Source organism: Leptonychotes weddellii, chromosome 6, assembly GCF_054177405.1.
Source record: "Leptonychotes weddellii isolate Sample4059 chromosome 6, ASM5417740v2, whole genome shotgun sequence".
NCBI lineage: Eukaryota > Metazoa > Chordata > Mammalia > Carnivora > Phocidae > Leptonychotes > Leptonychotes weddellii.
In genome coordinates, this window is record NC_138374.1 from 12872623 (window position 1) to 12899808 (window position 27186).

Consider the following 27186-nt stretch of genomic DNA (forward strand, 5'->3'; position numbering starts at 1 on the left):
GGTGGCAGGGGAGAGCCGGTGGGAGCTTTCAGGCATTACCTCTGATTAAACTTGGCTCCAGTCCCACAAATCATTTCTGAAATGTGACCCCAGAACACGGAGAATGCCAAACTTAACACCTCAACGTCAAACCGAGGGCATTAAAAAATTTATTACGGCAAAGATACAAGAGAGATGACCACGTTTTTAACAAGGGTAAAGAGATTGTAAAACATCTTCTTGGACCACGTCACTGCTACAAAAATTAGACCTGTGGAAGAAAGCATTTTCAGCATGAGACTCATTTGCTTATGGAAATGGGACCTCAGATGAGCAAACAGCAGTTAGCCAGCCCCCTGGAATTCAGATCTCTTTGACCGAAAGGCTCTGCTACACCAAGCAGAGTCCAGGTGATTCTTACTAAGCAAAACCACTCAAACAACATCCTCCTCTCCTGTAGCTTCTTAATGAGCTGGGAGTGAATCAGCTGTGTTAGGCCAAGGATTTTTTTTTTTTCTTTTTTTCCCAAAATAAGAGTCTCTGATGGGCCTGCAGCTGTGGGCCTGGCGATGAGTTCCCAGGGGCACCCTAGCCTGCCCAGAGGGGACTTTCCCTATTGAGTCAAGATCATGAATGTTCTTCATACACTACTTCTGGGAACATAAAATGTGGCAGCCACTCTGGAAAAACAGGCTGGCAGTTCTTCTAAAAGTGAAACCTAAAGTTCTCCTACGACCCAGCCATTCTGCTCCTATATACCCAAGAGAAATGAAAACGTATGTCCACATGAAAACTTGGATACAAGCAACAGTATTCATAAAAGCCCCAAGGTGGAAACAACCCAAATGTCTGCCAACTGATGAATGGATAACTAAAATGTGGTCTATCTGTATGATCTTATTTGGCAATAAAAAGGAATGAGTAAGAAGGAATGATATAGGCTACCACATGGAGGAGCCTTGCAGACATTGTGCTATGAAAAAAGCCAGGCACAGAGGACTAGATATTATCTGGCTCCATGTGTATGGAATGTCCAGAGCAGGAAAATCTACAGAGACAGAAAATAGACTCGTGGTTGCCTAGGGCTGGGCAAAGGGATAGGGAGATGAGCGGGTGATGGCTAATGGGTGTGGGGTTTCCTTTTGGGGTAAGGAAATGTTCTAAAATTGCAGAGATGATTGTAAACTTAGTGAATATATTAGAAGTCACTGAATTACATACTTCACATGGGTGAATTGTATGGTATGGGAATGATCTCTCAATAAAGATGCTAAAAAACAAAACAAAAAAAGACTGGGAAGTGTTGTCACTCCTGAGGGGTGAAGCCTGGTTGGGTGGGGCAGGTACCCAGACATGAGATGCAGGGCACCCCTGGCCTCTTCCAGCCCTGGTGGTATCTCTGGCTAGGGGAGGATGGTTGACCACCCAGCCCTCCCTCAGAGCTCAGCTTCAGAATGTAGCTCCTTGATGAGGGATCCCTTATGTGAGGGGATGACTTTGGTACTTGCAAAATATTGTGTGTGGGCCCTACTGTACTTGAAAACAACGACTCCACCCAACCCCTACCTCATGACTCTGAAATCCAGACAGTTTCACAATGCATCCCACCACCAGGCCTGCCAGATCCTCAGCTCCACGTCTGGCTGTGTGAGCAGGACAGGCCCCATGGCAGGAGGACCAGATTGGCTGTCAGAGGACCTGGGGCCCAAGTCTGGGCTGCGCTTTATGCTTCTGCTCTGCTCTTGAGTATACAAAGGAAGGGCACAGCCAGAGTGACATCTGATCCTTCCAACAACATGCGGAGGAATTGGGAATAGTATGGTTGACAGCCAGCACAGTTAAATGATGCCGCTGAGCAAGGTCTTGATGTGTGTTTTTGAACACATTTTGAGGTTTAGTATTCTTCTCTCTAGCTTCCCTCTGTGATCTTAAACAAGTTGCCCGACTCACCATATCTCACTTTCCTCATCTTAAAATGAGAGCAGTTGAGGGGGTTATCTAGGTTTCCTTCAGACCCTAACAGCCTGTTATTTATGATGATCTTCTTTGAAGGTGGCCTTCTTCTTTCAGTATTTTAAATACAGTTATATCCTCTCCCAGCCCCAACCAAGTAAGATTCTGTTCCCTTGAATGAGAAGAGAATGCCCCTATGAGCGAGATCCCAACCCAGTTTCTATCCTTTTCATGCCATAGTCTCCAAACAAACCAGTTTACATTAATAACTGCACCCCAACTGGAATTAACTTCGCGATTTCCTACAAGTTCTGCCTAGGTGTTTTCCTTAGTGTTTGAGATAAAACAGTCTCATGTTTGCCTGTTTCTCAAATAACTGATGCCTTGCTCCTGCCAAGTTGAATCTGGCATAAGGAAAATGATATTTGATTTTTCAAAGTAAATCAGATGGACAGATGGGGAGTTGAGATGAATAGTTGAGTAGATAATGGCTGGATGACCAGAAGACTGGATAGATGGCTGATGGATAAATGGATAGGTGAGTAGGTTAAGTGGATGGACAGAAAGGGATGGATGAATGGACGGGTAAATAGTTACATATATGGGTAAGTGGATGACTGGATGGATGGATGGATGTAGATAGCTTGATAGGTAAGTATAGATACTAAGATGTAGGTGGAATAAGAGATACGTACTCAGTCCCATTTTCACCGCTTTGCACTGTGATTTGTGAAGCCCCCAGCTTGGGCCGGAAAAGATTTATCACATGGTTGTTCCAGAGGAACTTAACCTTCTGGATTTTTCCAACATTGAGGTCCACGTCAATGTCACGCATATGACTTGCATGTGGTTTGAGGGATCCCCTGAAAACACAGACATAGAATGTTATATCAGCTGGATATATGAATACAAAGCATGATAGCAATCGAATGTTTCCCTAAACAATGCCGTTGTAGGTTTTCTGCAAATACCTTGAACGACTTCATGTTCGTCCAGGGGCTGCTAAAACACAAATGTATTTGTGAAGCACACATCTGCCAAAAAATATAGGACTCTAGATTTCTACTGTCTTAATTTGTCCTTAGGGGAAATCAAATATTTGGGGAGGCATATTAACCCTATAATTATACTACAAGACTAACTAATGCAATGTCTTATCTTTATTTTTTTATTTTTTTTTAAGATTATATTTATTTATTTGATAGAGAGAGACACAGCGAGAGAGGGAACACAAGCAGGGGGAGTGGGAGAGGGAGAGGCAGGCTTCCCGCGGAGCAGGGAGCCTGATGTGGGGCTCGATCCCAGGACCCTGGGATCATGACCTGAGCCGAAGGCAGACGCTTAACGACTGAGCCACCCAGGCGCCCCGCAATGTCTTATGTTTAAAGATGCATGTGGCTCAGCGGAGGTCTTCTGTTAGGATTTCATATGGGGCACAGAAAGTTGTCAAAGAGCTTTAACTTGAAAAGCATTATGTAAAAGTACAGAAAAACAGAATATAATTTTACAGCACAGTTACAGTTCATCCAACACATATTTACCAAGCACCTCATCTGCCCAGCAAAAGCTAGGTGCTGAGGCTACCACCACAGCAACAAGAAGCTAGGGATGCCTGTTTTGGGGGGTGGAGAGGGCATGTGTTGGGGGAATTGCCACATAAACGTGTGTCACCGAAGGAGAAGCTGATATCAATAAAACCGAAGTCAGAATTGGACATTCCAAAATAAGTTAGCACGTATTTGATTTTAAATAGTGAATTCCCCCTCTGGGCCTCACTCTTCTCATCTGTAAAATGGGATGACTGGATCAGACGCTAAGATTTTCCTCCAGCTCTGACATTCTAGGATTCAATAGTTCTCTATAGAGTAGATGGCCAGATTTATAAGTCATTTTATACCCAATCTCTTATGAATACTCTATGATGAAAAGTCTGACCATTTCACTTTACCGTCAAACTTACTTGAAAATTTCATATTGTTTTGAGTTTCCGTTACTTCCATACAAAGCAATCCTGAAGTACCCACTCGTTTTCTTTTTTCCAGCCAGTGTGACCGATACCCTGTATCTCCAACCTGTCCAAAGACATATAATCAGTTCAATGAACTCATCTTGTTGAAAACAAAAAATCATCCCATGGAAGGATTCTTGCTCCTAGCTCGGAATCCCCAGCCTGAAATGTCAATGGTGCCAAGGTAGAGAAACCCTAATCTAGAGCTTTCTCTGAGGATTCACACACACACAGATAAGTTTATAAAAGAATACCCAGGCTTTTTTCCCCTTCCACAAATAGGATGCGCCATTATTCTCTATTGTCTCCACCCATCCTCACCCCAGACTGATTTACCACCCTTCTCTCTCCTACCCCGTGTTCTGGAAGGCCACCCCCACCAGGGATCTTGCCACTGGCGTTCAGTTGAGTTCAGCTGGTAAGAGATGTGTGCAGGAAATCAGAAGACAGGAGGAAAGAGGGGGACCCATCTCTCATGCTCCCCTGCTGTCTCCTGGCTCTAGTACCAGATGTCTGGCAGTAACTCCCCCCTCTATGATAACGTGTCATTCCAGGAGCCCCACAGCCACCAGATTCTGGGTGCCTCAGCGTCCCTTGTTTGTTCCTTTAACCTTGCCCACACCTCTCAAAGTAGACCCTTCAATAAAGTCTCTTCATTTGAGCCTCTTCGATGAGTTTTCTCTCCTGTTGGGACCCTGACTGATACATGTTGTGGGATACATGGTTTTTTGGTCATTTGCCTTTTCACTTACTATAGAGGATTTTTCTCTTCAGTACATAGAACTATCTCCTTGCTTTTAATGGTTAATACAGTATTGGTTGTTTACCAGTTGGTGGGCATCTAGGTTTCTCCTCACTAAACTTTTGGTATTAAAAACAGTGCTGCAGGGGCGCCTGGGTGGCTCAGTTGGTTAAGCGACTGCCTTCGGCTCAGGTCATGATCCTGGAGTCCCGGGATCGAGTCCCGCATTGGGCTCCCTGCTCGGCAGGGAGTCTGCTTCTCCCTCTGACCCTCCCCACTCTCATGCTCTCTCTCTATCTCATTCTCTCTCTCAAATAAATAAATAAAATCTTAACAAAAAAAAACAGTGCTGCAGTGAACATCCTTGAGCACACCTTCTTATGCAAGCATTGCCCTAAGGTACGTCTGATAGGTGGAATGACTGGGTTGAAGAAATATGCACATGAGACATTTTAGATTCTGCCAAACTGCTATCTTCCATCCTAACTATTGTAAGGATTACATGACAAGTGTTTTGTAAAGTGCTATACGTACATATTTTTAAATTTATCACTCCCTTGGAAAATAACACTCTTCTATTTAGCCACCATGCATTATTACTTATGACAAATGAATCTTGATGATTTTACTATCTTGTACGTTTTTGGTGAGAAGCTGGGCAAAACAACAACACAAACACTATGTGTGTGTGTGTTTGTGCGTGTGCATGTGCACGTGCATATATGCGTGATTGTGTAGGGAGACTACATTATCTGTATGGCAGATAATCACGGGCATGACCTCTTGACTTACAGTGGCTTTGCCCACATGACCCTCTTCTTCTGTTAATGGATTCACCCTTTCTGGTAACGGGGTGGATGAAAATGTGACCAGCCTGTGCCAATCACTGCACTTCATTCCGTTGATCAGGATTATTGGTTAAATAATGACCTTCTATTACAGCTAAGCCGGTTGGAGTTGAGTTTCTGTCAGTTGCTAGCAGGGGTCCTGACTAATTAGGCTGATACACCTTCCAAATTATTTGCAAGAGTTTTTAAATGAGTAAAATGGAAACTTACGAGTAAAGTTACCACTGTCTCCTGTGTTCAGGAAAAAGGTTTGTCCCACAGCACTGGTTTTCCCCAGAAATTGGTCAGAGTAGTGCCCCATTTGGGGGCATCCTTCAGCTGGACAAGGGAAACAGCTATTCTGGTAAAAAAAAACATAATTTGCTTGTTAGTGACTGACAAACTGCTTGTTTGACTGACTCACTCAGTCACTCGTGGAATCACTCATCTTCCCATCCATCTTCCTATTTATCTACCCATGCACCCATCTATCCCCCATCCATCCTCTCATCTACCTGCCCATTGAACCGTCCATCCATCCTTCCACCCCTTCACTGACATGCATGCATTCATCTACCCATACATCCATGCATTCATCCTCAGAATCATGCACAGAACTGTATGAAGCCCTGCTATGTACCCAAAGAAGTACCCAGAAAACTTGGAGTATAGTTGCGTAGACAAGTCATATCCAGGAAGCAATAATATTAAAATATGGAAGGGAAATGCAAGACATCTTCCAGGAGGAATAAATGGGACAAATAAGTTACTTCAAAAGAGCAGAGGAAGAGAAGGTCTATGACCATCTTCACTTTAATGTGAATTATATAATTGATCCCTGTGTGATGTTTCCCAAATGGTAGCTCATTAGTTGGGGATGGAGGAGGTGGTTTGCTCTGTTCAGATCAGACTAACATTTTATAGTATAGTGTCACTGGTCTTCTGTTCTTTGCTCTCACCAAATCCATCTTCCATGATATGCAGAGCTATTTTGCGATTTGGAAAGCACAAGACACGTGCTGGAGGCTGGGTATATTATTATCCATGCCCCAGCAATAACCAGCATGGCCAAGGCTGCACAACAAATACTCACAGACCCTGGGGATTGAACATGATGCCCTTCTGATCTTAGTTCAACCCGAGAACGTTAAGGTCGAAATCAATTTTGAAAGGAAAACGTATGAGTATAAATATATTTTTGTTTTTACTTTTGAGAAAAAAATATTTTGAAGCCTTAAACGTTTGCAACTCCAAAGTGCTAACTGATTCGGGTAAGAAGCTCAACCCTTCGCACTGGTTTGTTGTTTCAGAACAGTATCACCTCAGAGATCACTTAGGGGAAATGGGACTTCTAGAGTGGAGAAATCTGGCAGATTTTTTTAATCTTAAACAGTAATCAAACTGCAAGTCATCAAATAATAAGACAAAGTGTCACTAAATGAATGCCAATATCTCTGGTTGTGATACACTGAGGACTCGATAACACCCGGTGAATCACGAAGAAATAACCAGACAAATTCAGATTGTGGGCTATTCTACGAAACACTTGGTCTGGAATCCTCATAACTGTCAATGTCTTGGAAGACCAATGAAAGATGGAGAGCTGTTCTGGATTAAAGGAGCCTAAAAAGGGGGGTCCTGGGTAGCTTATCAGTTGAGTGTCCGACTCTTGGTTTTAGCTTAGGGCATGATCTCAGGGTCGTGAGATTGAGCCCCACGTCGGACTCCATGCTGGGTGTGGAGCCTGCTTAAGATTCTCTCTCCCTCTATCCCCTCCCTGCCTGCGCATGTGCACTCTCTCTCTCTCTCAAAAACAAAAAAAGAGAGAGAGAAATTAAAGGAGATTAAAAAAAAATGCAATGCAGGAAAAAGAAGGGAAGAAAGGAAGGGAGGGAGAGAGGCAGAGAAGAGAAGAAAGGGAGGGAGGAAGAGAGAGAGGGCGAATGAAAGAAAGAAAAAGAAAGACAGCTCTAGATGACATTGTTTGGATATTTGGAGAAGTTTGAATATGGACTATATATTAGAAAATATTAGTGTATCAGTGTTAACTTTCTTGAACATTGTTCTAGAGGAGAATGACCTTGTTCTCAGGAGATGGATGTATTTATGAGTAAAGTCTTGAGTTTGCTTTCACATAATTTAGAAGAAAACTATACATATGCACACATTTACATGTTAACAATCGGTGCGTCCTTCTTTTGGCTCCTGTGTAGATTGGGAATCTTCTAGAACAAAAAGTTGGGATCTAGGGAAAGCCCAGTGGTCAGGTCCCACCCTGCTTCTGGGAGAAGGTCTCCCTGAGGCTCAGCACGTCCGGTCCCTCCTCCCGTTCCTCATGAGGTTACAGCTCTGCTCTGTGCCAAGCCACAGGGACAAAGCCCCCACCGCCCACAGGGCCACCAGCATCTTCCCCCAGCCCTGGTGTGACCTACCTCCTGAAACTCATTGTAGGAGGTGCACGGGTAGCCCAGGAAGCCGTCGGGGCTGAGGATGCTACTTGAGTAATACTTGTAGCTCCTTAGGTGATTGCAAGCCACAAAGTCTTGGGTCCCTGAGGAAGCAAAGGCCACCGGAGCTCACAGGACGCATTTCACTTTTGAAGGCTGAACCACTCTGACTGATCGAGGAATCCCCTCCAAGATGAGTGTCAGGGCACAGTCTGAAATACCTGTGACTGACTTGGACATACGTAGGCGCGAGGAGGAAATCTGGGGCCGGGCATGTAATGTGAAGGAATGGTGGGGGCTGGGGGCCATGCAGGGGGCAGTGAGAAATGTATATGCAGAGAGAGAGGGGGGGTGGGGTGGGGATAGCAATAGCCTTTAAGGAGACCCTACACGGCCCAGCCAGTCATTGCATGGTAAAGGCCCAGATTACTTGTTCTGATTTTTCACGAGTAGCTAGCATCTTGACTTTTCCATGAAAATCTTTCCATGCTCACATGGGAGCAGTACGTTCCAACTTTTAAATAGTCACTGTGAAGGCCAATCACATACTGCTGGGGGTTGCGTTCTGCCTGCAGGCTGGGCCTCAGTTTGCGAGCTGGACATGCCGGACAGGCCTTTTGAGTGAAGCAGGCTTACCCATGCCTTTGGCTCCAGGCTGAGAACTCTTTCTTTCCTACTATTCCAGGCACAAGGTAAAAGCAATGGACAGTGAGATTACTGTGGCCTCTGGCCACTCTGTCACTGCATTTTATTCACCATCTTTTTCTTTAACCCAAAGCCCTCTTGTTTGGAAAATTGTTTTTTCACTTCTCCAGCTACTGGGTACAAAACTTCCTATGAAGTGATCCCCGGCAACAGCAGACGTAGCTGGGGGTCCCTTCGGGGGCGGGGGTCTGGTGGCTTCATTCCCTGCCCAGGGAGAAAGGCACACTGGGAAGCAGCAGTGGGATTAGCTCCCCACAGCTCTGGGCTCTACATGCCCCCCAGCCCAGAAACTTCCTGCAGAAGCTGGTTCCGTGTGCCCCACACCAACGCTCATCTCCAGACAACAGAACTTGTTTCAAACGGAATTGTTTCTTTCATCCGAAACTGCTGCCCTGGGATCCCATCCTACAGGAGCAAGTAACTTTCACTGTCCTCTGCTCAGCCTGGGTAACTCGGAGCTCCACACAGTCCACACACACTCCAGTGTTCATGGGCTTCTTCACTCTAAACGGCCTTTTTAATTAAACCTGGGCTCCCATTATGTGTGGCCTGCTCGGCACTTCCGGGAGGGGGCAGCCCTCCCTGTGACTCTGGTGGTCTCCCAGGGAGCAGAACAGCTGTGTCTTCCCCGGAGTAACCTGGCGCGGAGCCCTGAGGAGGTTAAAGCACCATGTACTGTCAGTGGATATCGCCTGTGGCTTCAGCAACCCTGTTCTTTAACATCAACATATATAAATGTTGATGTTATATAAAATATAAAAATGCCACCGAAGGTCACTGAGCCCCGTGTAACGGACTTGCACGGTTGCTTGCTTCGGGCTAGACCCCGGTGCGTCTGGGAGGTCCCTGACACATTCCCTGGCTTCGGGGAACTCCCAGCTCAGACAAATAAATCCTAAAATGAAATGATCACAGACTCAAAGCCTCCACTCTCAGGAAGGACAGTGAAGCCCGGTTTCAGGGCTGGGCGACAAGAGTAGCTGAAGGTCAGAACAAGGGCAGCGAGCCCAGATGATGCTTTAGGTCACCTCCTATTCGGGGCACTGAGCCCGCCCTCTCAGATGAACAGAAGTCCACACAAGGCTCATCCCCCAGAGCCCAGGCCTCTTGCTTCCAGCACACTCTCCCCAAACCCGCAGAGCACGTCCCCCTCTTTGTCTTCCTACCAGCTCAGCTCCTTTCTGTGCCTAGAACCTGACCAGAGCAAATGGCAAGAAAGTCTAAGCCGCTCAGATCTTTGTTTATACCCAGCGAGCAGTCCTTCAAAGAACAGGCACGGAGGACGGAGGGCCAAAACCCAAGCTGGGCCTTTGCCAGTGGGCTGGTCCCCTCCTGCCTCAGCATCCTGACAAGTGGACGACGGTGCAGGAAGGGGCACAAGGTCGGGGCTCTGCAGCCAGAAGTTGGGCTTAAATCTAGGGTAGCCTTGGGCAAGTTTTGTAACTGTACTGACCCAGTTTCCTCATCTGTAAAATGGGGCTGATGAGAGTAAAGACCTCATGTCATTGTTGTGGAAATGCTTGGCACAGAGCACGCACCGTTTCTCCCCAAGTGGAACAGGAGCTGTCTTGCTTCTCTAACTTACGTACCTTCCCATAGGCCATTTATGTCAACGATGGTTGAAAGGATATTTTTCTGACATCCAGGCATTTGCTTTCCTCCGTTTGGATAGAAATCCAGATGGCCCACCTTTTGGCTCATTCCAAAACCTGAAATATTGTAAGCAGAGGGGAGCAGGGAGGTGAGTGGTCCCAATGGTAGGCTGTGGTCACAGACAGCGTTCAGCTCCTTCCAGCCACAGCGAGAACCTTCTTGGCAAATTCTCTCCTCGGCCTAGCCACCCTGTCTGTGGCTCTGCAGAAAGTGCTCAGAAATGGGCACTTGCAAGACTTCAAGAAGGGAAGAGAGCACACAGGAAGAGAGATGAGGGGGAAGGTGGGCTCTGGGCGAGCATGCACACAGATGTATTGTATGTATACGTGTGTCTGTCTGTCTGTCTGTCTTGGGGAGACCCTGAGCGGTACCATCATGCCCTGACACCACTATGTACCAGCAGATACATATCAGGACTGGTGCAATTTTTATTACCGTATTCATTTAAAAATTTTTACTTCTATGTTATATTGTTATGCTGAGACACATTCCATTATGTTGCTATACTGAGAGCCCAGCACAATGGTAGGAGTTTTGGTTTTTGAAGCATATAGACCTGTGATCACAACCTGGTTCTACCTATAGGCTCTGTCATGTTGGGCAATTACTTGGCCTTGACCTTGTGGAGCCTCCTTCCCTCTGGCAGTGAAATCGTAATAATAATACCCACTTTTTAGGGTTGTTACGATTAATGAGCTGATGTATACAAAATGTTCAAAGCAGCGCATGGTAAACACTCAATAAATGATATAATTTTCATTAAAAACATGCTTTCACTGGCACGTTTTGTGAGTGGTTGTATAAGAATATAATGAAAAAAGAACATTGACTTTAGAAGAACTAGATAAAAGGATATATTTCATCTCCAACAAAACAAACTGTTAGTAACCATAGCTTTGACAAAAGAAGTAAAAAAAAAAAAATTCAAAAATTAACTTTTGCATTTTGCCGGTACAAGTCAAACATCAATAAGAATTTTAACTGTCCCTCTGGATATTGGCAGATTGAAAGGACTAAAGATTTGAAGACTGATGACAGCCTTCCAGGCTGTAGAAGTGTTTTTGGTTCTACCTGGGCCAGCAGGCAGTTCGATCCCACTGGCACCGTCCTGCCTGTCTGTGGCTGGTGCCTGAGGTAGTCCTGTGCTTAGCCTTGTGGTATGCGTGTGGGGTGCACCTGGACCCACTCGCATCAGTCACAGCTGGTCACCAGGAGGTGCAGTGGGGAACCCACCTAGGAAGGGGATGATGGGAGCAGAATCCGTGTGAATCACATCCACAAACATGGCATCAGATGGGTCCAGCCGAACCTCCTCAGACGTGCCCTGGAAGCATGGCTGTGCGGGGTCCAGTCCTGAAATGGGGGAGGTGAGTAGTTAGGCCACACTCTAAGACGAACCAGGCTCTAAACCCTCTACCCACAAAATCCATGGGGATTCCTGGGCCAAGAGTCCCAGACCTCAGCAGCCGTGACTTGGGGAATTGGGTCTGTAGCTCCCGGTCTGCTCAGGAGAGAGAAGTTGAGATAGAAAGGCCAGAAGTGGGGTCACTGACTGTCAACAAACATCCAGAAGTCCCCAGTGCCTGACTCTGAGCAGGATCTAGGGGGCCCCCTTGCCCCCTCATCTCCTTTGTCCTTTTTACCTTCACCTGTTACTATTCGGCCACAGCTCTCCAAGACTGCAAGCTCCCTGGCCTTGCCCAGCTCCACTCAGTCCCCTGTCCCCACACTGTCTGTCCCCTCCGGCTGCTTACGCTACCCCCACCCGCTGCTCACTTCCCCACATCCTCCCCTAATAAATCTCTTCTCTCCAAGACCGGGCTCAAACACACCTCCTCAGGGAAAACTTAGCCTCTCCTTTCTCAGCGCACACCACCAACTTTGTATAGGATTATTTTGTGTTTAATTAATTTGGCTCTGAATTGACTTGCCTACTTAATCTTCTGCCTCCTGGACTAGACGGTGGATCTCCTGAAATGCGCTGTGGCCACTTCATCTTTGAAGAGAGGCAGAGGGTGGAACCCACCGGCACCCGGGACTCAGGCACCTATATTTAGCCCTGGTTTTCTGCTCAAGGTCAAACACCTGTCCGCTCTGAGCTTCAGTTTCCTTGTCCGGATGGTGGGAATAACAACCACTCTCTTACAGGGTTGTTGTGAAACCCCCATGAAAAGGTGGAAGAGAAAGGACTTTGCAAACTGAAAACCTCTACAGAAACATGAACTATGATCCCCTTATCCCTCCCCCGACACCAGCACAGCACCCCGAGCAAAGGAGACATTCATTACATTGTGAATTGAACTGTTTGCCAAAGCCACATGCTGATTTGCCGGCACAAAATAAGTAGTTGTCCGTGTCTGTCTTGTACGCGTTCATTTTTGCCAAGTGACTCATTCATTTATTCAGTATTTACTGAGCACCTCCGATGTGGCAGGTTTCAGGTGGCCACTTCTCATTCTCTGCCTGTGCATGGCACAGCACACGTATTTGCGGCACGGATGAATTAATTTTAAAAAATCAGTTTTATTATTATTATTATATTACTCCTGCAATAATAACCCTGAAGTCAGGCGCTTAATATTCTAGTTATAGTTTTCTTTTTAAAAAATAAATGTATTTTTATTTACAATCAGGTATTTTCTAATACACATGAAAACACGGACAGTTACCTTCTGATTCCAGTGGGGGCGCCACCTACCCCCCACGCCCGCTGGCGGGGGAGGGGTGCGCGCGGCCGGGGCCCCTGCGTGGGCCGCGCTCCCGTCTCGCCCCGGCCGCGCGCACCCGGTCGGGGCCGCGCGCTGCGCACCTGTGATCCTGCCCGCGTGGCCGCCCAGCCTCCTGCCCGCCTCGGCCGCCGCGTGCGCGCCCAGGCTGTGGCCGATGAGGTGCACGTCCTCCGGGCTGTAGCCCAGCACGGTCTGCGGACGGATGGCGCGTCAGGTCCCGCCGGCGGGGCTGTGGGGGGCAGGGGATGCGCGCGGGCGCGGGGCTCGGGGATGGGGACGGGACTCGGGCTGGAAACTCGCGAGGAGCCCCGCCCCCGATCTGCCCCCCCGCCCCGATCTCCCCTCCCCCCGACCCCCCGGATCAGGACGCCGCCTGCGACCGCGCGACCCGGCCCGGCAGTCTGCGTGGCCCGCGGGCCGACTTGTGCGCGGGGCGACAGTGCTGACCAGCGGCCACCGAGTCAACTGCAGGCTTCCCGGGCGGGGACCGCCGTGCGCTGTCTGCTGCCACCCGCACCCCGCCGCGGGGCCACCTCCCCGATCCCTGGGAGAGCGTGGGTAGTGGGCCTGGCTCTGGGATTCTCCAGAATAGACCTTCCAGAAGGCTGTAAGGGGCCTTCCGTCCTGGGCTGTCTGAGAATGAAGACTCATCTGGCCTGAGAGTAGCTGGCAGCCCAGCGTGCTCTGGAGTCCCCAGAAGAGCATACAGGGAAGGCTTTCTTTCAGAAGGGGAAACTGAGCCTCAGAGAGGTTAATTTGCCTCGGGTCCCATAAGTAGGAGTCTTCGGGACAATTCAGGAGGGAGGAAGGGTGCAACTTCACCTTAGAAAAGGCCCTCCTTGGGCTTCCAGGCCTGGCCCCAGCCCGGGGCCGGGGGGGGGGGCGGGGGGGGGTTCCTTAGGGTGTGTCTTAGGTCCGACGAAGGTGGTGTTTGCGTGCCCCTCTCTCTCCTCCCTGCCCGCCACCCACAGGATGTGGCCCAGGCAGGGTTTTACCGACAAATTTTGTATGAAGAAAGCTATCTGTGCTCCCACAACGCGAATGTTGTGGACGGCTTGGGTATATTGTGTCTTGGCCCCGCGTTTCCAGTCCACACAGATGCAGTTCACCTTCTCCACTTTAAACATTTTCTGGGGAAGACAAGCAAGAGGGAGAAACCAATTTATCAACAGCCACAGGTTGGACACTCCAGAGATAGGCATTCACACCCGTCAAGCTCCTAGTTGTGCCAGAGCCTGATTCCTTGCACTTGTCCACACTTCTGCCACATCACTATCGACTGGGTATGCTTATCCTCACTTAACAGATGCGGAAACTGAGGCTCGGAATGGATTAAATGATTTGTCTAAGGTCTCACGGATACTTAGTGACACACCCAGATCGAAAAGATCACTTACTAGATCAGGGGTTAGCAGACTTATCAAGGTAGGGCCAAATCCACCTGCTTTTATAGATAAAGTTTTCTTGGAAAAAGCCACACCCATTTGTTTACTTACTGTTTATCTCTGCTTCTGAGCTAAAACAGAGTTGAGTTGAAACCATATGACCCATATGACCCAAATTGAACACAGATGCTAAAGTATCTGCTACCTGGTTCCCTACAGGAAAAGTTTGTGGACCTCTACACTAGATAGTTGAATCCCGGGGTAGTGCTGCTTTTATGTTCCCAACAATACTCTAGGTGTTCTAGCCTGACCCTAGCTCCTGATTTGGATAGTGCAGATACAGAACATTCCCATCAGCACAGAATGGTCTATTGGATAGCAAAGCTCTAGAAGGTAAACTTAAGTGCTTTCCTGTCACCCAAGGGTTTTACATAAAGCATCAAAGAAAAATGTCAGGAAATGTGCTGTAGTCTCCACCTCTGGAATTTTCTGATTGCACTCTGGTTCTTTTCAGCCTCAAGAGGAGCTGGTTGGCCAGAAGTTGTTGGGTTGGGAGAACTTGACAATGGATACCCTGGGAATCCAGGCTTTCCTTGGTGGTTTTGCAAAGGACAGTTCTTTCCCTGAGTATTTCCTTTCCCAGCCTCGGAGACCCTGGGGCTGCGGGGTTTGAATCTGGGTGCTGGGTGCTGATCTCCATCTGGAGTGGCTAGGTGCGGGGTGGGGGGGACCCCTACCTTGCACATGTCCGTCAGCCAGTTATCTTCCCCCTTGTCTATGAAGCCGTGGATGATGAAGCGCGTCTTGCGGTCTAGTTGGAAGTTGGAAGCCTCGACCGTGGCTAGATCAGTGGCAGTGATCAGCTGGTTTAATTACAAAAAAGTGCTAGGCAAAATGCCTGAAGAAGGATCACAAAGTAAAAACAGCACCATAGCCGCGTCCAAGCAGACTCCCAGTTGGGAGCTGGGAGCAGGGCGTTGGTCCCCTAGAACCCCACAGTGGGTGACCTCAGGGACCTATAGATAGACACCAGCTCTCTGAAACCTCTCAGGGACTGGAACTGGGAGCTGCTTGGACTCTGAGCATGTCCTTCTTGGTCACTTCTGACCACCAGCAGGAAGCCTGCCCTGCTTCCACCTGGTAGGCTTTCTGGGAACTGAAGGGTGCCCCGAGGGTCCCCACCTTTTGTCTCTTGTGGCTAAGTTTCCCCTCTTCCTATCTGTCTTCTGGCTCCTCAGGAAGGATTCATAGTTCCCCATTTCCATCCCGTTGAGGGGCTTCTCTCCCACCCCTGCCTGGTGCAGGAAGAAGACAGACCCTCCCAGGGAATGCCAGGCCTGGGCTTCTCCATAAATGCTGCTCATACTTTCCCAGGAACGGGCTAAACCGCAGCTGGGAAACTTTTGAAGGTCTGTGCACGGGTGTGCGTGGATGTGTTAGTTTCTGGGTTGGGCGTCCAGAGATTTCATTAAGCTATGCATAGTGGTCTGTGATCCTGAGAGCTAAGTTGGCTCTAGGTCTAACACTGGCGAGGAAGCATCATCTGCAAAGTTCCAAGGCAGTGCATTTTTTTCTTTAGACAACCATGTGAAAGCTCCAGTGTGGGCACCCAAATCCACCCACCGTGCAGTGTTTCCACACCCACTCTTACTTGGAAGTTGTTTGGATTTTCATTTGTGTACAGGAGAAAGCGGGTGTCAATGTCCTTGGGATCCCAGGGAAATAACTTTAAAGGCCGCTGAAGGGTCCCGCACCATGGCTTTTCATCGGAAAAGCAGCCAAGATGTCCATAACAGATCTCCTTTCCTGGGGCAGGAAGAGCAACGAACAGGGCACTTGTGAGGTTCTGGAAAGGAGCACTGTATTCTCAGCTACACAAGAGGATTCTTCAGGGTGAGCCCAGGCCTGGCTATGGCCAACACTGGTCTTCACCTTTGCCAGCTGTTGTTCCCCAAACTTCCGTGGTGATAGGAATCACCTGGGGGCTGGGAGTGACTATGTGTGTCTACACAATCCCAGGCCCCTTCCTCAGAGATTCTGATTCACCTCACTCCCTAGGATGGGGTGCTGGGAATCGCACATTTAATGCTGTTTAACCCTTATCATCTGGCCAGTCGGGGAATCACTGAGAATTCCTGGGACCCTTCTGCCTTAGAACTACTTCTCCCAGGAAACTCCCGGACGGCCTTGGACGTATATTCATCAAGCATCAGGTAATTATCCAAATGTGAAAATCTGTGGCATGGTGCCTCTTGATTCCCCTTGACCTCTCCATTACATCCACCGCCGGCCATGCACGCAGTAGGCATTTGTGGGTATTTGTCCAATGCACATAACTTCATGTCATCCTTTTACACACACTTTTGTGCCAAATTATTCTCTGCTCTTTCAGATTTTCCCTGTTGTTCCTAAAAGGTGAATTTTTTAAAGAACAGGGATGGTTTATTGTTGCATCATACTATATGGAGCAGGGGCTCAACCCATGCCTCTGATAAGGCACATAACCATAAATGTCACTCCTTTCTCTGCCTACAACATGCACATTTCCGCAAGAAATTGTCACTGAGGGTGACATAATCAAATCCGGAGGATTGCAGTGGGTCTCTGTCTTAGGCTTCCTCAGCTCCTAAAGTGCTGGTGCTAAATGCTGGCCGTTCATTCAAAAACTGGTGATAGTTAATACTTGTTTACTGTGCACCAGACACCATGCTAGCACTTTACCAGTATTGTCCCACTGAAGACTCAGAACAGCCCCGTGAGGAAGGAGGTTGTATTATTACACCCATTTTATAGATGAGGAAACCGAGGCACAGAGAGACAGAGTAAGCTGCCCCAGGGGACGGCCAGCGGAGGAGCCAGGATTTGAACCTGTGAAGTTTAATTGGGATTACAGCTAGGTGCTGAGGAGAGGCTGGGACAGATCGGGGTCAAACCCCATCTTGAGAGAGAGAGGAAATGTAACAGGGAAGGAGTAACGAAGGAGGGGAATTCACTCTGGGAAGCGGGGGGACTAAAGTAATGCTTGCCTCGGTGGCCAGTGCAGGGACTTGGGGGCCAGGTTAAGACACCTGGGCTGTTGGGGGAGAGTGGGGAAGTGCTGCAGGGCGTCGAGCCGGTGAGTGGTGTGGGGGCCCTGCTTCACGAAGGTGTTCTGCAGAGCCTAGTGTAGGTGACTCTGAGGAGGGAGGCCTGGGAGAGGCGGGGGTGTGGGGTGGGGCAGTGCAGGGGCAGGGAGCCTGGGGAGGTCACAGGTGTCCTAACCCCCGATGACAGTGGAAATTAAGGCAGAGGTGGGGAGATGGGGGTAGGAGGTGACGTCTGAGCCTGGTTTGGGACAAGTGAGTTTGAGGCATGCTGGGAGGTCCTGGAATTCAGGAGGGTGGGGGGGCCAGAGGCTAGGCAAGGAGGAAGCTCCAAAGCAGAGAAAGAAAGGTGGGGTTGCCTGGGAGTGACTTCTGGGGGCTGCCCGAGTCTGGGGCAGGAGGAGGCGGCAGACCAGCAAAGGAGACCAGAGGGCCCAGAGAGGCCTGAGATGCGGCCCCATCCACCCCGGACTGCTGTTGGGAGCCAGGTCTCGCTCCATGGCTGGGATGGGAGGCCCAGAGGGGGCCTGGGGACAAGCCAAGGAGACGAGGCGGGGGAGTCTGGGTGCGGAAGAAAGCCTCAGTAAGGACCCGAGGAGACCATGCCTGTTGTTGCGGGAAGCATGCTCCAGCAGGGTTTGGGGGGCCGAGCCAGGCAGTGAGGGGTTCTGCCTGATGGGACGAAGTGAGGCAGCAAGGGTGTGAGGCCGGCCTCTGCGGGGGTGGGGGTGATGGGAAGTAAGCAGGCCGGAGGCTCCAGGGACTGTGGTGGTAAGGGAGGTTATTTCTGTTTGAGGATGAGTAGACCTTGGTATCTGTATCTGAATCTGAACAGAGGCCAGAGGAGAGGGACTGATCGGAGCTGGGGAGACAGAGACCATGTGAGGAGAGACAGTGGGGGCCGTGGGCGGGAGGGTGGGTTCATTTGGCCGGCCTGTCACACAGGGTCATCTCTGTGACATTAGTCTGCGGGCATGCGCTTGGCCACTCAAGGGACCGAGGGTGTGGGGGGCCTGCCGAAGCCGCCTCCCCCTCCCCCTGCCCCAGCTGCTGTCACCTCTGCCACCTGCCTCACCGTCCCTAGAGCCTCTGCAGGAAGAACAGGACGGAGCAGGATTCCCCGGGATCATCCGTGTCAAGCCCATTGCCACAGAGTCACGCCTCCCTGAAGGATGGCAGTTGCTTTTCTTGAAATAATGATAATGCTGTTATTCGTGGAGGCGGAAGGCCCACCCAGGCAGTGTCACTCTCTCCCCAACGGGAGGGGAACAGCATCCTCACCTCTGACGGTGGCCAGCAGGAGAAGGCCGATGGTCCAGGAAGGCAGCATCTACGCGGACAAAAACACAGACACATAGACACCCCTGGGCACAGGTTCGAGGCTGGTGGTAGCCGAGCCCAGACAGGACCCACAGTGTGTGGAACCCAAAGCCCAGCACCTGGGCCCCCTGGGGCCTCCCCCTGCCCGCACACACACTGCTCTGAGGCCCCCAGTGTCTGGGTCTCCCCGCCGCAGGGCCCTCACCTGCCGCCCCCAGGGCCGCATCCTTCTGGCCGCCGCAGCCCCACCAAGCTGCCCCACGGGGGCCGAGACTTACTGTGCAGTACCAGAAGGGTTGGCTGGGGCTTCTACACCCGGCCCTCTCCTTTGGCCTCCCGAGAGGAGAGGAAGGGGAGGCTAGCCAGGGCTGTGCACCTGCGTGCTTCGAACTTCGGTTCTCACAAACACGTATCACATAAACACGTCCGCACGTTCCACCAGCTTGGCCGTACGACCGAGATGCTCAAAAGAAGAAAACGAACACAGCTCAGCTCTGGCTTTATTTAGAAACATAGTCTTTATATTAAGACCGTTTCTGAGCTGTATCAGCTGTACTTTGACCTGGAGATAAGAAGGTCCTTCCTTCACTGCTGAGAGGACAGCCAGGTGCCGCCCTGCCATTTTTTTTTTTTTAATTGGTGTATAATTTAGATATACCACAGTGCAGAAATCTTAAGTTTAAAGTACAGCGTAATGAGCTTTGACAGATGTGTCCTCCTGTGTTAGTGGCCCAGATCAACATATAAGACGTTTCCAGCAGGCAGAAGTTTCTCTCATGATCTTTTAGCATCACGCCCACACCAGTGCTTTGATTTCTATCACTGTGGATTCGTTTGATCTGTTCTAGAATTGCTTATAAATGGAATTATACAGTGTGTGCACTTTAAGGTCTTGCTTCTTTCCCACAACCCGTTTTTGAGATTCATATCCATGTTGTTACATGTTTAAGTAATCGGTTACTTTAATTGGTTACCTTATTATTTTTAATTACTTTTTATTAGCTTTTTATTACTGTGTTATATTGATTTATTTCTGTGTGAATATGTCACAGTGGGGTTATCCATTCTTTCACTGGTGGACATGTGGCTTCTTCTAGTTTGGGACTATGATGAACGATGCTGCTAGAAACCTGCTAGTCTGGATCCAGTTTTTAGGCAGACACACACAGTCATTTCTCTCAGGCTTATACCCGGGGGTAGAATTGCCCGGTCCTGCGGTGTGTGTATACTTAGCTCTAGGAGACGCTGCCAAACACTCTCCCAAAGAGTCCCACTGGCAGGTGGGGGAGAGTTCTAATTATTCCACGTTCCACTCCTACCCTTGGACCAATCCCAGAACCACTGAAGTTGCTAGCAATTTCCTGAAGGTTTAGAAAGAGTGTAGAAAAATGGCTCCTTTTTTTTTTTTTTTTTGGTGACACTGCCTTCTGAGAACTCTGAGGTGAGCAGCGCAGAGCTGAGGGAATCTAAGGACTGAACTTCCGTATCTCGAGTCGGCTTCAGAGAAGTTTCTGGAACAAGTAAGGTGATGATGAAGCCTCACAGGGATGCCTGTGCCTCAGTGACCCCCACAGCTTAATGCTGCCTCTGGAGGTCTCCAGCAGCTTAGAGAGGAGGTCAGATCCAAGGCTCACAAAGGACCCCACTGAGGAGCCTGGAATGACATTAGACTGAATGGAAGCCCGAGACTCATGAAATGGCAGCAGTGTGGCTGCCCATTACTCTGAGAAAACCCAAACTCCTTACCATGGCCCTTACGGCACCTGGACCTTGCTCTCCTCCCCTTCCTCACCTTGAGTCTTGCTCACTGAACTCCATGCACGCGGGTCATGTGCTGTCTCTCTTGAAAGTGTCCATCTCGGGGTCTTTGCATATTCTGTTTCTTCCTGAAACCCATGACCCTCACTCTTCCCCTGCTTAAAATCAGTCGTCCCTCAGGGCTCCCCTTCAATGTCACATCCTCAAAGATGCCTTCTTCAATGTCCAAAGCAGAACCAGACCCTTCTTTATATCTATCACTGTCCTTTTTTTTTTTTTTCCATAGAACATATCCTAGTTGGTAATTATATTTCCATGATTATTTGTTTGGATCTTGCCTTGATGGCAGGGTCAAGTTCTGTATAGGCATTTCTGTCTCTAGAGCCTTGCACGGTATCTGGTTGTTATGGGATAATCAATAAACATTTGCTGGGTGAAAGAATGGGACATTGGAAGCTAATGACTCACTGGGTTGTTGGGCTGGATAACTTCTAGATCTTTCCTGCCATCTCTTCCCTGCTCTGTGCCCTGCTCTATGGATTGCCTCCCTAGGCTACATGCCTTTGGCCTTCTGGTTGGGTTGAGCCAACCAGAGGCACCATAGGGAGATCAGAGGTTAGGAGGAGAGAGAGGTTGGAATATTTCTTCCCAGGCTCCCTCTCTTCTGTGCCATGGTTGGGCAATATCTGCACTTATTTCTCAATTTAGGGACATTGTCCCTGCACCAAGTTGCCCCCCCAGGGGGGCTGGGCACCCCTTCCACAGTCACCAGTGGCCGAGGGCCGACCCTACTGGGTGCTCCCAAGCATCCCAGAGCCTGATCGGTCTCTTTGGGAGGGTGGCCCAAGACAGCCCTCCTGTCCTCTCCTCTCTGGAGGCCTGAGGTTCTGAGGTTCTAACATTCTGCCAGCTGTCTGCCCCGGGAAGGAAGGGAAGGCCAGCACCTGTGGGAAAAGACATTTCTTGTCCACATGTTGGCAGGCACCAGGGTCAGGGCCTGGGGGAACCATCCAGCTGGTAGAGCAGCTGCCCGGGGAAGGGGACGGCTTGGGTCCTCCTTCTCCTAACAGCCTGAGGTCTGTTGAAGCTGGTCTCCTCCTCTCCTTCAGCACCACCTTTATCTGTCCCCTCCCCTGCATTCCCCCTGCCCTGCAGCAGCTGGTCTCCCTTCTCTCTAGGCCGATGCATCTCCCCTCCCTGGTGCCTCCCCCAGCTTCCTCCGGGCTTTGATCCCGTGCGTGGCTCCTTGCTGCCTTCAGCGGCATGTTTGATGTGTTCTCTCACTCACTCATGCTCATTTGTGTGTGGCTACGACATGCTGGATGCCCTTCCAGCCTTGAGGGTACAACAGTGAACAGAGCATGCTCCTTCCCTGCCCTCATGGGACTGGGACTGACGGCCCCATGGGGCACAGGCACTGATCGCCTACAAGTGAATACATAATTACAAATGATCGAAGGCACTAGGAAGAGGAAAAAGCACACCGAGGAACTTGTATGCTGGTTATGTAATTTGGGCTGTATGTAAAGAGAATAACTTGGGGGTATCTGGTGGACAGGGGTCAGAATTTAGCAGAGTCCAAACTCCGAAGCTGGGTATACGAGGTTGTGGGTTGAACTATGTCCCTCACCACAAGATTTGTTGGAGTCCTAACCCCCAGGACCTCAGAATATGACCTTATTTGGAAATAGGATCTTGACAGAGATAAATGAGGGAATTAGGGTGAGTCCTAATCCAATAGGCTGCTGTCCTTGCCAAAAGGGGAAATTTGGACAGAAAGACGCGGACACACAGGAAGAACGCTGCGTGAACATGCAGAGATTGGGGTGGAGTTTCTGCAAGCCAAGAAACACGAAGAGTGCCGGCAACCGCCCGAAGGAAGGAGGCATGAACAGATTCTCCCCTCACGGCTCCTGGGAGGAAGCAACCCTGCAACATCTTGGCTGCGCCTGTAGCCTCCAGAACCGGGACAGAAGTTTCTGTGGTTGAAGGGCGCGGTCTGTGGTGCTTTGTGAGGGCAGCCGGAGCAGACTAGTATGGCCACCGAGGGGCCTCTGCCCAGCGCCGTTCCTGCTGCTCCCCAGACTGCCTTCCCACCCTGCACTTGCTTGGATGGAAGGGCTCACGGTTCTGGAACGGACCTGCTTGTGTCCTCTTCTGAGCTCCTGCACCTGTGGCTCCCCCGTCAGGGATGGCTCTGCATCCCCTGCTCCCAGAGACCCCCAGGTCCCCCCAGACCGTCCTCCTCCACCGCTCTCAGGGTGCAGATGCTCCTCCTCTCCAGGTCTGGGGACAAACTGCTCTCAAAGCTGGGAAGCTGGATGTCTCTCCCACGTTTTCAGACCCAAATCATACTCAGGCCTGAGTAAATAAATGCATGGATGTCACCCTCGCTAAAGGTTCTCACAAGTCCCTGGAACATTCCCTCAACCTCATTTCATTGCACATCAACTCAGGCAACCAAGGTCTTGCTGCAAATGACTACAACAAAGAAAACTTGGTCTCTATAACTGGTTAAAAAACTAGACTCTCATCAAAATAAAAACACAAGGGGCGCCTGGGTGGCTCAGTCAGTTAAGCAGCTGCCTTCGGCTCAGGTCATGTTCTCAGGGTCCTGGGATCGAGCCCCACATTGGGCTCCCTGCTCAGCAGGGAGCTTGCTTCTCCCTCTCTCTCTGCCCCTCCCCCCTGCTCATGCGTTCTCTCTCAGATAAATAAATAAATAAATAAACTTTAAAAAATAAAAACACAAAATTAATAAATTCTCAGAGAAGAGTATATGCCCGGAACCGTGGGAGCCGACCAGAGACTCATGTTTATCATGAAACTACTGTGTCATGGTGGAGTTTTATAGGCTGCACGTGAGAATCACCTGAGAGCTTTAAAAAAAAAAAAAACCAGGGGCACCTGGGTGGCTCAGTCAGTTGAGTGGCTGCCTTCGGCTCAGGTCATGATCCCGGGGTCCTGGGATCGAGCCCCACGTCGGGCTCCCTGCTCAGCGGGGAGCCTGCTTCTCTCTCTCTCTCTCTCTCTCCCTCTGCCTGCCTCTTTGCCTACTTGTGCTCTCTCAAAAAAAAATAAATAAAATCTTAAAAAAAAAAAAAAAAAGAAACAAACCAAACGCTTGGGACTGAGATTATTCCCGGCTAGGGTGGGGCCTGGGATGAACCCCCACCTCCCTTTTCCCAGGTCCCAAGTGAGTGCAGGTGAGTCTGGTTTGCAGCCAGGATGGCCGGGCCTTGGCCCCCGCTGGAGTCCTCGGAGGCTCCAGGGACAGAGCGTGCGCATTCAGGGCCTGGGGGCATGCTTGCAGCCTTCTGGTAGCTCTGAGTCCAGCCCAACGGTGGCCACATTCCTTAGGTTGCCTCGCTCACTTCGCAGCGCCCTGACTTCAAGACAGCGCCTACACTCCTGTGGTGCTGTTGCTTCTCTGGTTAGATCCCTAAGACAACAGTACCAGGAAGGCAGGGCTCTGGGCTGTGGCCTCCATCTGACAGGTGGAAACGGTGCGGCTCTCCGATCGGATGGGGGGACCGCCAAATGTGGGGCGTCCCCATTGGGTGGGGGCCAGTGGTGCGGGCATTGAAAGAATTCATGCAAGGCAGGACAAAAAGTTTACTGAATACACTGCAAGGGAATGAAGGACAGGACAGCAAAGGAGAGACCGACTACCACGAGGCGGTGGTGAGGGGCCACGGTTATAGGGCAGAGCGAGAGGGGATGGGGAGCAATGGAATGGTCCCTTTTTTTGGTAATCTTAGGAACTGTGCCTGGTTGTAATTGGTCAGTTAGGACCTATAGCTATTATGAGGTGGGTCGCTTAATGAGCCTGTGTGCATTCAGCTCAGTGGTCGCTGTGAGCCCTTGTGTCTTTTTTTTTTTTTTAAAGATTTTATTTATTTATTTGACAGAGAGAGACACAGCGAGGGAGGGAACACAAGTAGGGGGAATGGGAGAGGGAGAAGCAGGCTTCCCGCAGAGCAGGGAGCCCGATGCGGGGCTCGATCCCAGGACCCTGGGACCATGACCTGAGCTGAAGGCAGACGCTTAACGACTGAGCCACCCAGGCGCCCCGAACCCTTGTGTCTTGATCAAGTTTCCATTGCTGAAGCCTGTGGTCCTAAAAGCAGCCTCTACAGAAACCCCTTGTTCAAGTTCACCTTGACTGGAAGGTGGCTTGACTAGACTCCTGACTGTTAGCTCAGTGCCTTTTCCCTTGCTCCCAACCAGACTGAGTGTCCTCTGAGCTTTATGCTAATAAACTGAATGTGAATATGGCATATTTTCATCACCCCACTGTACCACTTTTGTTATATAAACAATAAAACAAACAAAAAAAAGAAGCCCAATCAAACTGGCCCCAAGTAGTCCCTGAAATCTGGAAAGTGGGCCAGATTTGGCCTGGGCCACACGGACACTGCAGATGGACCCCCAGGTAATTACAGAGAGCCCCAAACTCCCTTTCTTCCCGAGATGGTATGTTTGGGTTGCAGATCTATGGGGCTGAGCTTGGTCTCCCCCATGGTGTCAGGAAGTAGATGCCCCATAACCACGCTGATAAGTAGCCAAAATTCACAGCAGGCATCTTGGAACCTGCTGTTCTCTGCCTTCCTGGGAGTTTTTTCCCAGCTGTGTATCCAATAATAGGACACGCATTTGAGGAAAAGGACGTGGGAGGAGAGAGCTGGGGCCTTGCCCCACTCCAGCTGGGTTCTCCATCAGCTGCTCCCCTGCCCCTGGTGCATATGGCCACCACTGTAGCTGCAGGTGGGACCCAGGCCACCCCAGGTCTCCTGTGGCTCAAGGCAGTGCCTGGGCTGAGTGCTCATGATGTGGTCCACAGCCTTGAGGATTCTCCCCAACTGGCTTCCTCCCTCTGTACCGCATACCTTTTCTCAGTTTCCTCTTTGATTTAAAATAATTTTCCCCCAAGTCTTTGGCCATTTCTGTCAGTCTGGGGAGCAGGAGAAGCAGGCTGTCCTTGACCAAAGAGAAGGGCTCTCATGGCCAACCGAAAGGCCCACCCACGCCGCTGTAACTCAGTTCCACTTGCCACCCTCATATGATCCTCATCACCTCTTCTCTGCATAGCTGCAAGGCCTCCTCCTCCTAGCTGACCTCCCAGCCTGCAGTCTCAGTAGGCCATCTTCCTGCAGACCTGGGCCTAGAACCAACAGCTCCCCGGAGCCTTCCTCATCTTGCTCCTCCAGCTCCTGGACCACCCTGTCCCGGGACATGCTTGCCTTTTTGCACTATCAGGTGGCATGGTGGTGTTGATCTAGGTGCTGGGCTCCCTGCTACTGTGCACACCTCCAGGACTGAATCCAAGTCTGCTTCCTCAGGTTCTAGAAGCTGGTGCAGAGTTGGCTTTTGGTGGTGTTTGCAGAGTCTACATTCCACTAATTGAGCTCTCTGCCAACATGGTGCTGCCTTGTTCAGGGTGTGGGTTCAAGGCCAGCGCTGGGCAAAATTGTGACAAAGGGGCCTCAGCCCCAGGCTTCGTGTTCTCCTGCTCGGTGCCCCTACGCAAGATCCTGCACGTCCCCCTACCACCGCTGTCATCTTCAAAACCCTCCTCATTACCACTGTGATTGAGCACTCACCTTGTGCCCTTCACCGTGAGACGCTAACTGCAGTCGCTCCTTTTATCCTTACCCCAACATCTGCTTTCAAGGAACAATCTCGAGTCCAGTCACATTCAAGTTTGAAGCTCAGTCAGAGCTTGATGTACCACCAATGGTGAGGAACAGAGGCCAAGGCACCGAAACTGTCGTGATGGGTTGTGAGGTCTGGTGACCAAAAAGGGAGTCACTCAGGGGAGGTGGTGACCTTCCTGGTCCTGCAAAAGCTCCAGGGAATGATTATGGGATAGGCTGGGCCACTTTGAAGGATACCTTCTCCTATGTGGGTGGGGCTCATGGCAAGGTCTGATTGGCTGAGAGCTCCCCAGTGGCCCAGCTGATTGGATGACCGAGAAGTCCCTCCTCAGCAGGGGCGAGCCCCAGGCACTCCTCTCAGAAGCCATCCCTCCTCCGTGCTGAGCCCTGCCCTGAGATGGCCCCTGCTGGGGCCCAGGAAGAGTGGGGGCTGGAAGCCTGTCGGTGCTCAGCAAATATGCCATCTCTGGATGCTGGGGCATCTTAGACCTCACCAAGAGGCGGGGCTGCCGAGTAGCTCCATCACCACAAGGAGGCCACGTCGCAGCATGGCCTTTCCATAATCCCTCAAGGTGACTGATCAGAGTCAGGGGCACGGACCTGCAGCCCCCAAGGGACCCCAATTCACTCTGTGCTTGAACAGCCACCTCCCCCTCTCTGGGCCTCCATGTCCTCCTCACTTATAAGATGAGGGACAGGGCCAAAGGCTCTGCTGAGGCCCCCAACGCCCATCCTCCAGTTGTTCTATGCCACACCCCTGAGGTGAGGAGCAGACAGTGAGCGCAAGGCCCACGGAAGTTGGGAAGAAGGGGGTGCGTGGTCAGAAGTCAGTGGTAAGAAACCCAAATGTCTGGAAACACTCAGGACTTATTTAAATGAGCTACTCCCAATGTCCCCACAGGGGCAGCTGACATCAGTGACAGACGTTGTGAGTGGGTCG

The 27186-nt window shown here is 50.2% G+C and overlaps 1 protein-coding gene across 1 annotated transcript; it reads right to left on the minus strand.

Moving 5' to 3' along the window:
- Window positions 1-120: 120 nt before the first annotated feature.
- Window positions 121-19377, minus strand: LOC102749888 (pancreatic lipase-related protein 2). The gene is given in 12 exon segments (XM_081823443.1): window positions 121-250; window positions 2628-2795; window positions 3893-4004; window positions 5741-5870; window positions 7942-8060; window positions 10251-10370; window positions 11548-11667; window positions 13124-13235; window positions 14039-14173; window positions 15166-15291; window positions 16080-16234; window positions 18793-19377. Coding segments are annotated over 12 exon segments (1626 nt in total). The 5' UTR covers window positions 19058-19377; the 3' UTR covers window positions 121-186.
- Between the last annotated feature and the right edge of the window lie 7809 nt (window positions 19378-27186).